The 14,193-nt window shown below is 39.3% G+C and overlaps 1 protein-coding gene across 1 annotated transcript; it reads left to right on the forward strand.

Annotated features, from left to right (window-relative positions):
- The first annotated feature begins 1,023 nt into the window (after nucleotides 1-1,023).
- mlnr (motilin receptor) lies at nucleotides 1,024-10,950 on the forward strand. Its single transcript, XM_023961692.2, has 2 exons — nucleotides 1,024-2,326; nucleotides 8,630-10,950. The coding sequence occupies exons 1-2, from the start codon at nucleotides 1,540-1,542 to the stop codon at nucleotides 8,935-8,937; spliced, it is 1,095 nt and encodes a 364-aa protein (XP_023817460.1). The 5' UTR covers nucleotides 1,024-1,539; the 3' UTR covers nucleotides 8,938-10,950.
- Nucleotides 10,951-14,193: the final 3,243 nt, after the last annotated feature.

Genomic DNA, 14,193 nt, shown 5'->3' on the forward strand with positions numbered 1-14,193 from the left:
TACAATAAAATTTATTATAGTTCAAAACCCTGCTACTATTGTCATTTTTACACCCAATTCTCAGTTTTCTTTGTTATAAATGCAGGGATTCCTTAAATTTTTCACATCACTTCACACTTTCGATATGAATTTAACTTTCCACACCTTTCTTTCGCATTTTCATCCCTTTGTTTTTCTTGTTTTTTCTTCAAAAAAGTGAATGGCAAGATGGAGGATTTCTATTATTTACACAAGATATATGCAGTTGAACGGAAAACCAGTTTCAAGAAACCGCCATATTGTTCTTCAGCCTCCTGACTGGACTTGTACTTTTTCCAGGAGGGAGGGTCCCAGCAGTTTGCTGAGGCGACATTATCTGATCAGTGAAGCTTTAAATCACTTTAAATAAATTGATAATCAGCTCTGAAAGCTGCGATTCATGGGTGCATTAGGGATGCAGATGTTGCCTTACGTTCTCAACCCTCTATCCTCGACCTCCTCCTGTCATCTGTGTGGTCATCATGTTATTATGATGATTACTCACAGAAACAGCCTGTGCCCCCCCACCCCCACCCACTCCCCATCACTGTCTCTTGACTCCTGAGGTTCTGCAGAGGAGGCTATCCCTTCTTTATCTTTCAACAGAAGCTCCTGGCACCTGAGCGGCAGGACATGCTCTGCCACTTCTTCATGTTACTTTGCTGATCCGCACGCTGCAAACCCACGAGGGAAGAGGAACTCAGTTTTCCAGGTAAATGCTTTTTTCCTCTTTTATTCCGAAAGGCCATTTGATTTAGCAAATGTATTTCCTTTTCATTCGTCCTGATTTCACTTTTTTATACTTTTTTATCAGGGGTGTCCAAACTTGTTGCAAAAAGGACCAAATCTGGTTAAAATGTATGAGGGCCAACCGATCGGCCTGCATTCTATGATCCATTGGAAAAAAACATTAAGTGCAAAGGAATTTATTTAATTTCATTTTTTTTGGAATAGGATACTTTTCATTACTTCATGTAAAACAGAAATGCTAGGGGTGTCAAATGATTGGGGTTGATTGTGATTAATACCATTTAGAGCTTTTCTGTTATTGCATTAATCTCTAATTGTTAACAATTCCTGTCTTGTGTTTTTGTTTTTACTGCAGTGGTTTTGTATAGTTGTACAGGAGCCGGTTTAGCTCGTGCTGGTTTGCGGCGCCTTCCATCCGTGGAACCAGGGTTCGACTCCGGGCTGCTCCCTGTTCCCTTCTCCACTTCTGTGCCGGTCCCAAGCCCGGTTGCTTTGAGAGGGTTGCGTCAGGAAGGGCATCCGGCGTAAAACATTGCCAAGTTTACCATGCGACTCGTTCGCTGTGGCGACCCCTGATGGGAAAAGCCGAAAGGGAATGGTTTTGTATAGTTGTACAATTATTAAAACATCTTGACACATCTCCTTCTTAAGCCAGCATTATATGAACCTGTGTGCAGGTTTTTTTTTAAAATAAAATCTAAATTTCTCTTGGTAGATTTTTGAGGCCAAACTCCCGCTCAGCATTCTAAACCAGAAGTCGGTCAAAGTGGTATGCCCTGGCCCAGACCGCAGCTGGACCTTCATACAGGTGGAGCAATGGCCATGGACCCATACAACATAGATGAATACCACCACTACGAGGGGTCCCTCTTCCCGGCTTCCACCCTCATCCCCGTCACCGCCATCTGCATCCTTATCTTCATCATTGGGGTGACGGGCAACACCCTGACCATCCTCATCATTCAGCACTTCAAAGACATGAAGACCACAACCAACCTGTACCTGTCCAGCATGGCAGTGTCCGACCTCATTATCTTCCTGTGCCTGCCCTTTGACCTGTACCGCCTGTGGAAGTACGTGCCCTGGCTGTTCGGGGAGGCCGTGTGCCGCTTCTACCACTACGTCTTCGAAGGCTGCACCTCGGCCACCATCCTCCACATCACAGCTCTGAGCATCGAGCGCTACCTGGCCATCAGCTTCCCCCTGCGGAGCAAAGTAGTGGTGACCAGACGGAGGGTTCAGTACATCATCTTTGCGCTGTGGGGCTTCGCTCTGCTCTCTGCAGCACCCACTCTCTTCCTGGTCGGCGTGGAGTATGACAACGAAACGAACCCTGACTTCAACACGGGTCAGTGCAAGCACACCAGCAACGCCATCAGCTCTGGACAGCTCCACATCATGCTCTGGGTGTCCACCACCTACTTTTTCTTCCCCATGTTTTGCCTCGTCTTCCTCTACGGCTCAATTGGGTGCAAGTTGTGGAAAAGCAAAGGCGACCTGTACGGCCCATGCATGTTGGCCCGGGAGAGGTCCCACAGGCAAACGGTCAAGATACTGGGTGAGTTTTCTGAGACAAACCCTGCTTTTAAAAAGAAAACATTTTCACTATTTGCTTTGTTGAAGTTTATCAGTAGTAACTCAATCCTCACTGAGCTTCTTTACCTGAAGGGACACCTGCACTTTAGGACGTTCAGAGGAACCGGGAATGTCATGTTCACATACCAACTAGCAGGATTTATGTAAATTTCTGGTACCACTTTCTTATTTAAAATGTTAAAATCTTCTTTGCTACAAAGAAACCCTGTCAATTACCAGTCTTTAAGGATCCTAATGCCATTTGAAGGACGTTTCTTGTGTTTGCTTGGGTCAATATCATCCTTCATTTGCCTCAAATGAAGGTCCTGCTGCAAAAAGCTCACGTGAGTTGATTAAATGTTAATAAGACAAATTAAGATTAATCATTTTAGGAGAAAAGTTTATTTTTTACTAATGACAGAATATTTTAGTCTTTAAATTTCATCAGAACTACAATGGAAACATTTTTTATGGTCCAACAATTCACTGAGTCACCAGCTTATTTATATACATTCATACAAAAATGGGTCAAAGTTAAAGATAAGATGATGAGTTAAAAATATTTTCAATTCTAAATGTACATACATGCATAAAAAGCAAAAACACTATATTACCAAAAGTATTTATTCACCCATCCAAATGATCAGAATCAGGTGTCCTAATCACTTTGCCTGGCCACAGGTGTATAAAATCAAGCACTGTCATGCAGACTTTCTGCACAGACAGTTGCTACAGAGCTCCAAACCTCATGTGATCTTCAGATTAGCCCAAGTCCAGCAGGCAGAGAGCTTTATGCAGTTAAGCCACACATCACCAAGTGCAATGCAGAGGCAATAAGCACGCCGCCACTGGACTCCAGAGCAGTGGAGACGCATTCTCTGGAGTGATGAATCACGCTTTTTCATCTGGCAATCTGATGGACGAGTCTGGGTTTGGAGGCTGCCAGGAGAACGGTACATTTCAGACCGCATTGTGCTGAGTGTGAAATTTGGTTGAGGAGGAATTATGGTGTGGGGTTGTTTTTTCAGGTTTTGGGCTTGACCCCTTAGTTCCAGTGAAAAGAACTCTAAATGCTTCAGGGTACCAAAACATTTTGGACAGTTCCTTACCCCCAACCTTGTGGGGACAGTTGAGAGCGGGCCCCTTCCTCTCCCCCAACATCCAACATGACTGTACATGACTGGCCTGCCCAACATGACTGTACATGACTGGCCTGCACAGAGTCCTTACCTGAACATACTGTAATAGAACACCTTTGGGATGAAATACAGTGGAGACTGAGAGTCAGGGCTTCTCCACCAACATTAGTGTGTGACCTCACCAATGCAGTTTTGGAAGAATGGTCAAAAATTGCTATAAACACTCCTCAACCTTGTGGACAGCCTTCCCAGAAGAGTTGAAGCTGTAATCGCTGCAAAAGGTGGACCGACATCATATTGAACTCTATTGCACTTCAGTTCATATGTGAGCAAAGGCAGGTGAGCCAATCCCTTTGGTAGTATAGTGTATCAATACAATTACATTTTTAATCTTGTCTTTAATCTTAATTAATCCAGGAGTTCATTTAATTTATCTTCCCCTTGAACAAAAAAAAAAAAGAAAAACAAGAATATATATTTTTAAATAACTGTAAATAAAATCAGTGATGAAGGAGCTAAAACAGCACTCTGGTAACAGGCATTAGTTGTTGGGAGAGGGGAGTGGATAACTGAATCCAAGTGCAGACACAAACTGATAGAAGTTAGGTTATTTAATTTGACTTGGCAGGCAGACTGATAGGCTGGCAGGCAGACTGATAGGCTGGCAGGCAGACTGGAAGGCAGGCAGGCAGGCAGACACAGGGTGAACAATAATCTGGCGCTGGCTGGAGATCCTCCTCAGGAATAAATAGGGTCTGTGATGGCCTGCAGGTGGGGAGGTGCTGATTGTAGAGATGAGCAGCAGGTGTTGGGCTCCAAGGAGGAGGCATGCTCAACAGAACCACAACATTAGTAAGTGATTCAGCAAATCTCTTGATCCATTTTTAAATTATTTCGTCAATTTGTTTCACTGGTGTCAGCTGGCAAATCCTTTTGAAAAATTATCACATTTAGTTACATTTCTAGATTTAAACAGAAAACTTGAATGTTTTTCAACATTCAATCTATTATCATGAATTTAATCCACCCCTAGTTATTGTTCAGATAAAAGTATGTTTAGGATCCATTTTACAGGATAATGTCAAATAGATAGTGATATCATCTGCAAACAAGTTTGCACTACAATCATGCAAAAGATGAAGCAAATCCTTTAAAGAGAATAGTAGCTGCCCCAGGCAACTTCCCTGAGGAACTACACTCAGTAGACATGCAGAAAAAAGGAAAAACTGCATTTTGTTGGATATATTATTTATTCAGCTGACTTTTGATCATCTGAATTTATAAGATTTAAACAGTGAGGCACAATATCCAATTCTACACTAAAGCCAAGTTAGTTTCAACCATCACATTATTATCAACCGTTAGTTTGTCCATCAGAAATGGGAATGTGGAGGTATCTACTTCACATCTATAAGGAAACAGTATTTCTAATGAAAAATTACGCTATTATTTGCTCGAAGACAGCTTTTTTCATGAACTTGTTGAACAATGGAAGAACACTGACAGGTCTGGTCCTTCAAGCTGAAGAAAGTCTTTCATTTATTTTCTTGAAGAGGAAGGGGCATAGTAGATTTCCAAGACTGGGGGAAAACTCCGCCTTCAAACTCGGATTTAAAACACCTTTAGTTACCTCCCATCCACATTATATTAACCTGCTGAGTCATTTATACATTTCTTTTTTGCTGTAATGTGCAACTGGTTGTAAAATCAAAACACATAATTTATTGTTTAATATATCATTCATTGTATTTTAAGGAGATATAAAACCACCAGTATGAAATCCACTTACTAATTTCTCAAGCTATAAAAAATGGATAAAAATTATTGAAATAATTTGTAATGTTTCACTGGAAATTTCCATCCACTTCAGTAAAGTTGGATTTTGAATCAAATCAGGAAGTAGTAAATAATAGATGATTAATTACTGCTAATTAATTTGACTGATTAATATTTTGGGTGTTTTTTTTTTGTTGGCAAAAACCGTGACTCTATCTGGCAACACTGGCAGAGATTCAATGATGATTTAAAGCAATTTTTAAAAAGTGGTCAAGAGTGATCTGAGGGGCTGTTTAAAGAGGAAAAGGCAAAGAGAAAGCACGACATTTGTTGCCATACTTCCATTAGGGTTGGAAGACATTATTTTCATTCGTCATCTTTTAAACCTGTTTTGTCCCTTACTGGGTCACAGGGCTGACGGAGCTGATTCTGGCCACTTGTGGGCAAAATAGGCAGATAAAATGGGAAAAACAAGAACAGAATAACTTTGTTTCTTTTTCCCTCTTTAGTAAAACCTAAAAAATTAAAGAAAAAACAGAAAATCCTCATTTTTTTCCTTCTAGGAAGTGAGGGATAAACAAATTAGTGCATGAAATAAATTAAATGTTTTTCCAAGTAAAAATAACATATATTAATACATTTCTTTAACATTTAAACGTGATTTCAGTTTTTTAATTCTCATAAAAACATTTGGATTCATGACATTGACGTAAAAAAATGCAACCGCTGCAGAGGGCCCCATGTTATTGTTCGCCTGGGGCCCCCAAACTGCCAAGTCCACCACTGCACATTTCTCAAATAAAGCTTCCAGTTTGAAAGAAAACTCCAATCACTTCAGGCCCCCCATGGACATAACACGTTTATCTTCTGTGTTTCACTGAGTATATCAGAGCAATATTCTGCAACTTTGAACATGACCAAAAGCAACATTTCCATTTTTAATTTAATATTTTAGGCACAAGGGAGAAAAACTGCAATTAAAGCTATGCCTGTGATTTGGTGAAATATACATCCTATGATTAACTTTAAATTGTAAAAAGCATACTCAAGCCATAATTTGATTTAGATTTTACCATCATTATTTGACCAACATTTTTTTGCACCTTAATTTTATTTATTTTTTCTTTTCGGTTTATTTTTGTTACGCCATTCCTCAATTTCCAATCATTTTGCCACATTTCTTACCAGGCAATAAAATCCTTTTTTAACACAGCCCCTTTTTGCCCTCTTTGCTGAAAGGAAGATGCCTCTATCTCCTAAGAAAATTAAGATTTTATTGTACTAATAAGAATATGTTTTAGATATTAGAAAGCATTCTAAAATTTAATATATTTCTTCCTGGTTCAACTTTGTCACCCTTAAACAAAAAAATTCTCCCTCTAAAATCAGTCAGGCCACCAAAGTTGCTCAAGCACCAGTGACCTGTACAGGCGATCAGTGATGAGGAAATCCTCCTCCATCACTGAGGACGCCGCTCACCTTGTCCATCACTCCTTCTCTCTGCTGCCATCAAGCAGGACATACAGAACCCCATTGACCAAAACTTTTTTTTAATCCCAATGCAGGCACTCTGCTTCATTTCCAAAAGCACTTTTTTTAAACTGTATGTGTTTGGTGCTGTCTGGGATTTTCATGATTGTTATGTGTTTTTTAATTTTTCAAGCTATTTTATTAGTTTTGTTTATTTTTTTCATATCAAGTGTTTCTATCTATCTATCTATCTATCTATCTATCTATCTATCTATCTATCTATCTATCTATCTATCTATCTATCTATCTATCTATCTATCTATCTATCTATCTATCTATCTATCTATCTATCTATCTATCTATCTATCTATCTATCTATCTATCTATCTATCTATCTATCTATCTATCTATCTATCTATCTATCTATCTATCTATCTATCTATCTATCTATCTATCTATCTATCTATCTATCTATCTATCTATCTATCTTTCTTCAGGTAAGATCTAGCTTGATGACCACTGACCATCACTTTTTGAACTTTCTAATTCCTATAAGTCTTTTCTATTTCCACTGGTGCCTCCATCTTTAGTTTTTCGTGACCAAGTCTTCCACTTTTAGCTTTTATTCCAGATTTCATCCACTTTTACTGTTCATTCTTTCTTTTCTATTTGTAATAAACTTGATTTGGATTCAAATTCAGATACAGTTGAGATCATTAGTCATTTTACTGAGTACCTAACCCACAGCAAATAAACTAGCAGAACCACTTTGCTCTCTTCAAACTGATTGAAATGTTGTGTTATCTAACACTTCCGTGACTCACATTTAATCCTTTCAAATCCCTGTAACTCATCTCAGATCAAGCACAAAACTCATTTTGCATCATTTCCTGATTACACGCTTCAGGTTGGCTGTCTTACGCAGAAACTAAAGTCAACAGAGCGAGAACATCATTCAGGGCCGTTTTTGTTAGGAAAACCTGAAATCCCATCGGTGCACTCACTGTTATTTCTTAAACAAACAGAAAAATAATGGCAGGTTTCTAGTTTCTTCTGCCGCTTCTGAGAGTATTACCCAACAGCTTAAGCTGATTTTTGAAGTTGTTATTTTTTAATGACTTTGAAAAAGGGTAAGCTGGTGCCACGCTTGCTGATCTGATCTGTTTAATTATTCTGCAATGACTTATGCTAATCATGTCCTGCCACTGCGTCTGTAGATCGGAAGTGTTTGTGCGAGAAGTCTGTGGTCACGCTGGCCCGTTTTATCCAAATGTTTAGTCCTGACACATTTATTATAATTGTAAAAAGGTTGCTCAGCAAACTGAATTGCTTGTATGAATGCTCATTTGCTTCCACGGTTCCTCCTCAGTCTGTTGCACCTGTCATGAGTCACTCAGGGACATCTCATTTGTGTTTTGTTCCTAATTTGTTTCATAACTAACAAGGACACACTTTGTCGATTCCAAAACGGTAGCCTGGTTGAACTCACACACTTGTGACAGTTTTGCCTTTTTGATGGATTTATAGTGGGTTTTCTCCCCATTTGACTCTTCTTCAGTCTTCATCTTCTATATTCTTTCATGGTTTGACTATTCTCTGTATAAGATAACTGGAGTGACTCCTCCCCCCTGTTTTTTTTTCAAACAGGAAGTACCTGCATCCTGGAAAAAGATTAGATGGAAAAATTTTCATTGCAGGATGGACAGGTGCAGTGTCTCCTATAGTTGTTTGGAAACCCCAGATAGGAAATAAAACTCTGTTATTCATAATTATTGACTGTGTAGAGCACCAAAATTATTTTTAAGTTGTTTTTAAATGTATTTTCGCTTTGTTTTGTTGTTGTAATAATTTCTAAAATGCTAAAACGTATTTAATACTTCTATGTTCATTTCCTTTTTTAGTGGTGGTGGTGTTGGCCTTCATCATTTGCTGGCTGCCCTACCACATCGGCAGAAACCTTTTCGCCCAGGTGGATGACTACGAGACTGCCATGCTCAGCCAGAACTTCAACATGGCCTCCATGGTTCTCTGCTACCTCAGCGCCTCCATCAACCCTGTTGTCTACAACCTGATGTCTCGGAAGTACCGGGCAGCAGCCAGACGCCTCTTCCTGCTGCACAAGAGGCCAAGACAACCCTGCCGCAGCCAGAGACAGCTCTGTGTGATCGATCAGATCTCCTCCCTGAATGAAAGCTTGACGGGGGTGTGAGCATGAGATCAGGGGCAGAAAGGGAGATGTTCAGACCTTTTTAAGTTCTGGGGGGAATTGGTAATAAAGGCAAGACAAACACCAAGCGACTCTGCAGTAGTGTTTAAATTAGGAAATAAAGGGCCCATATCATGCTATTCTTAAGCCTTTCAGAGTAAAATTATATCTACATAGATATATATGATGATAGATTACCTTTGGCACAATAAAGAATTTAAAAAAAAAAATATTTTCGCTGCTAATTTTTACTATCAGGAAGTAAAATGGCTCAATCTCTGAAGCACTGCCTTTCGCTCCTTGTGGGTGCCGCCTATTTCATGACGTCAACCTAGAGCCAGCATCAGCAGTGTGTCTGGGTTTCGCCCACGAAAACAAACAACATTTGGACTTTTGCAAAGATGGATGTGCATGTTGTGCTTTATTGATATTTCAAGATTCTTAATTTTGTCTGATTAAAGATAGGAACCGGATAATGATAAATCATGTAATAAAATGGTTACGGTAGAACAGGGGTGGGGTTATATAAGTTCGCTTCCTTCCACTCCCTTTCAAGCAATATTTATTAATATGTCTAATTATCCAAAGTTTGATTAGTTATTGTATGAATGTATAACTGATGATTGTATTGTTTTTGTGTGTTATTCCTATTTGCTTGAAATAAACCATTTCACATCAAATCAAATATGAAAGAAAACCGTTCAGCCGATCACCGCAAGTGTGTGTGTTTTAGCCCGGGGGCGGTGCTGGCAATGCAGACACTTCCTTGAAGGGGCGGTTCTCATTTATCTACGTCACATTGTAAGAACCTGCTCGTTTTCGTGGGTTAGGGAGGGGGCTGATGCTTATAGCTCAAGTTTTTAGAGGAATGCTCACAGATGCGTTAACAGATCAAAATACCACTTTGGGGTTGTTTATAGTGAGGAATGAACACTATAATACACTTAAAAGCTCAAAAGGTTGATATTGCATGGTATAGGCCCTTTAAGAAAAAAGGAAATTCTAAAACTATTCATATAAAAGTGTCTACTTTTTCATTGTGGACAAACATACCTGTTGCATGTTTTCTTGTAAGGGCTTTTATGTCAGTTGAGTAAAGGTGTATGACTGGATTTGTTTACTGTAAGATGAAAACCTGTTTTAATGTTATTCTACATTTATCCACAAAAAATAAACCTTTTACCATGAGAGTGTGTTTATATGCGTGTTTTTGTACCCATGCGGGGTCCAACGTCTCAAAGTGTGCCAACACAATGAGGACCTTTGTGCTTGTGAGGAAATTTAAATTTATCTTATAACTTGAATGTCATTTTTTTTTTTTTTTAGTTAAACTTGTTTAGGTCTCTCAGAAGTTACTGTGTGTCAACAGCGAACCCTCAGAACAATGAAAAAGATAACAAATGAGTGTGTGACATTCTCCAGACATGACATGCACTAGATAAAAGCACATTAGAATGTAAATGGGGCACCTGTTGTCTGTGTTTTTGATACTGGGGCCACCTGAGACTGGAGCTTTTGGGGCTGCGTACGTGCTCTGCACCACATGTAATCTGATATGCCTATTATTTTGAATGGGCTCTGAGTCAGATTTATGCTGGCAGCTAATGTCCCTTCTGCATCACCATATTCAAAGTAATGGCTTCTCTAAGTGCTTTTGAAAGAAGAACAAAGGTGTGAGGTTGACGGCAGCAGCAGAAGAGTTTATTACTTTTACTTTTTCTGTTCCCACTATTTCTCTGAAACTGCACCCTTTTCTATCTCATCTGCTCAGTCAAGGTAATGTCAGAAATGTTTGCTTTTATCTGTGAAACATCCAGAAAAGCAGTTTTTTTTCTCTTTTGGTACACCCTACAACAGGCTTTCGCCTCATTCTTTAAAATGTGCTGTCATTATTTGGCCCATGAATCACCAGACACAGACGTTTGTGGGTGACTCATCCACTTGACACCTTTTTCACAGCACCATTCATCTCTGCACCAGAGGAGCTGAGGCGGCCCAATTAAGCTCATACCCTGGACCATCCTGCTCTTACCTTGAGTAAAGATTCACAAAAATCTAAATTGCTCTCTTAATTTTTATATTTATTTTTAACTGATAATGAGGAGAGAAGCATAAAGCAGCTTTGTTCAAAATGATCCTCAACCATCTCAGAGTTGCAATCTGACCCAAAGGCACGAGAATTAAACAAGTATTTGGAACTAACTTTCTAAATTAAACTTATTTTTGCATACTTTCCATTTTACATAAAATCATTAATTTATAAAGATTGTTCGTTAAAACGTTTTCTGTTCTTTTTAATAAGGTGATATGTTTTAAGATTGACTGAATTTTACAGCTTGTTTTGTTAACGGTGTAAGCTGTGATCAACAGAACATGGGGTTGGATATCACGTAACTATAACACAAAAATAAAAGGGCAATAAGGGGAACAATGTTTTTAGAATTTCTAAAGGAATTTGTGTTGGTTCAGATGTTATTAGGCTACAAGAAAGTTTGTGGATTTTAGTGTTCTCTTTAAATATCTAATCTCTGGAATGAAACACATTTAAAGGATCTATATCATGCTTTTATTAATTCTTTCAGAGTAAACTATAACCACATATATGTAAATATATTATCTAAAGGACACCTTAAAACTATTTTTTAATTATATGAACGACCCTGGGAGTATTTCAGGCAGGCAACTCGAGCAGTGCGTTTACCTGGTTACTCCTCCCTGCGGGCGGTTCAGTCTAATCAACTCATCTGTTCAGCGTCCTGCTTAAGTTCAAGGTGTGGTCCAATCCTCTTCTTACATTTCCGCGAACTCTGCGTTCGTCACCCTACCCCCCACCCCCCACCCCGGCTTCCACCTGGGAGCTCCGTCAGGGGTAGTTTAATACCCAAAGCTTTCTATGGAGATCTTTGTTTTATGTATCTGAACTGAGCCTTATGCCAAACTAAAAAAAATATGGAAATAAATCTTCTTTACTGCATGACTTGTCTGACTGAAATACTAGTTATTTTCGTACTTCATTTTTCTACCTAGAAGTAAAATGACTCGACCTCGAGGCACCAGCTTTCGCTCTTTGTGGCTGTCGCCCATTTCATGATGTCAAACTACAGCCGGCCTCGGCAGCGAGTCTGAGATTCTTCCATGAAAACAAACAACACCCAAACTTTTGCAAAGATGGATGTGCATACTGTGCATAGAAAATTAAAATGCTTAGTCGATCACCTGTTGGGGAAGTGTGTGTGTGGGTGTGTGTGTGTGTGTGTGTTAGCCTGGTGAGTGGTGCTGGCAGCGCAGGCTCTTCCTGGATGGGGCTGTTCATATATATCTATGACACAATGTGAGAACCCACTCGTTTTTATGGATTGGAAGGGGCTGGTGCTCAGATTTTCAGGTTTTTTAGAGGAATGCTCAGGAATGCGTGAATGGTTCAAAATACCGCTTTGGGGTTGTTTTTGTGAGGAATGAACATTCTAACACTGTGACGGTGTGGCACTGTCAGATGACGAGGGGGGGCCACACCGTGTTTTATTGTTTGTGCATTTCACGTATTTTATGTTTTTAAGTTAAGATAAGATAAGATAAGATATTCCTTTATTAGTCCCACGATGGGGAAATTTCCTTATTACGGCAGCAGTAAAGGAACAGAGAGCAGTATATAAAAGAAAATCTGTGGTGCCACCTGGATGATGATTAGAGAGCCACGCCCAATAGGCGTGGCTTAGCGCTTAAAAGGGAGCACCACAGGTAGCGAAAAGAGGAGTGACGGAGGTGCCATGCGCTGGTGCAGCCCTGCGTAGAGCAATTGTGGTGCTTAAAACCGCTCTGAATAAAGACAGAACCTCCTCACCTTGGCTCCTCAGCACCCCTTTCCGGCGGGACCCCGTCACATTATGGTGTCAGAAGTGGGATCGCAGGGGAGACCACAAAGAGGTGAGGACGCAGTGGCGTGGTGAGGGGGATCCACAGGCGCAGCTCCTCCATCGAGGAAGCGCAACCTTTGAGGAAGAGGGGGTGGATCCGGGTGGCCTTGGCGGGGCTTCAGGCCTGGCCAGGGGCCTGGAAAGAATCTTTTCCAGCGGGACCCCGTCACAAACACACTTTAAATTATAAAAAGCTGATTTAGCCTAATATAGACTCTTTAAATGGTATATGGTGCATACTTATATGGCACCTCTGTTAAAGCCTAAAGCATTTCATAGTGCCATTCACACACATCTGTAATCTCCAATGGCAGTATGCAAATCAGTAACCTGACCTATGGGGTGAACATGGGGTTCAGTGTTTTGTTCAGGATCATTTCAATGTACAGGCAGACAGAACTTGTACCCATGTTGTCCTTTGAATCTCTCTTTAAAATAGGTGGAATGCAGTTCTGCTTTTCACCACAAGAAGGAGACACATCATGATGCAGTGGCAGAAAAAGAGAAAGACTTCAACAAATATGTTGTAAAAACAATCAAAAAGGTTGATAACTGTTTCCACTTTGATCCTGCTCTTCCATCAACACAGTTCTTATTATCTAAACAATAATATATGGAGCACATTGTTTGGCTCTTTCTGATGTTAGGATGACATTCTTTATTTGAGCTACAACAGCATAACAGCTCTTTATCTTTTTAAAATACAAAACATTACCATCTCAAAATGAGAGTTTGGTATAAGCAAAATCAGAAACTTCAATGTTTAAAATTTTAATGAAGTGGATTGGAAAAACCTGAAAAATAGGCAGATATTTGTCTTGAAGTTGACCAAAGGATACATTAATGGTTTGAATACAACACAGACACACAGTTCTTTATAAAATAGTCAAAATTTTTATCATAGCAGTATATTTTAGTGAGTTGTTAATTGGCTTTTGCAAAGAAGAAAAAAAGAGACATGTGAATTGACCATTTTGTTTTGAAATGCTTTGTTTGTGTAATGTGAAAAATTGTGTTACAAAATAAAATATTAAGTATCTTAATATTTTTAATATTTGTATTTAAAGAAAGCATAATTAGAACTGCAACAACATGTTGCGCATATCATTTATTTTATTTTTTACACAAACAAGTAAGCTGTGGTACTGTAATATAGTCTTATTATATCTGTCACATGTGTTCACATCAATAAAAAATCTGTAAAGTGGTTCTTTCCTAGCTAAATGAATAAATGAGAAGCCATTCATTCAACATTTTATTTTGAAAATCTTAGGAAAGTTGTTTTATTCCAGAATAGAACCACTTGACAGCACAGAGGGAGTTCTCTGTGTACAACTTGTTTGCT

The sequence above is a fragment of the Oryzias latipes genome, chromosome 13, assembly GCF_053564925.1.
Source record: "Oryzias latipes strain Hd-rR chromosome 13, Olatipes_Hd-rR_3.1".
NCBI lineage: Eukaryota > Metazoa > Chordata > Actinopteri > Beloniformes > Adrianichthyidae > Oryzias > Oryzias latipes.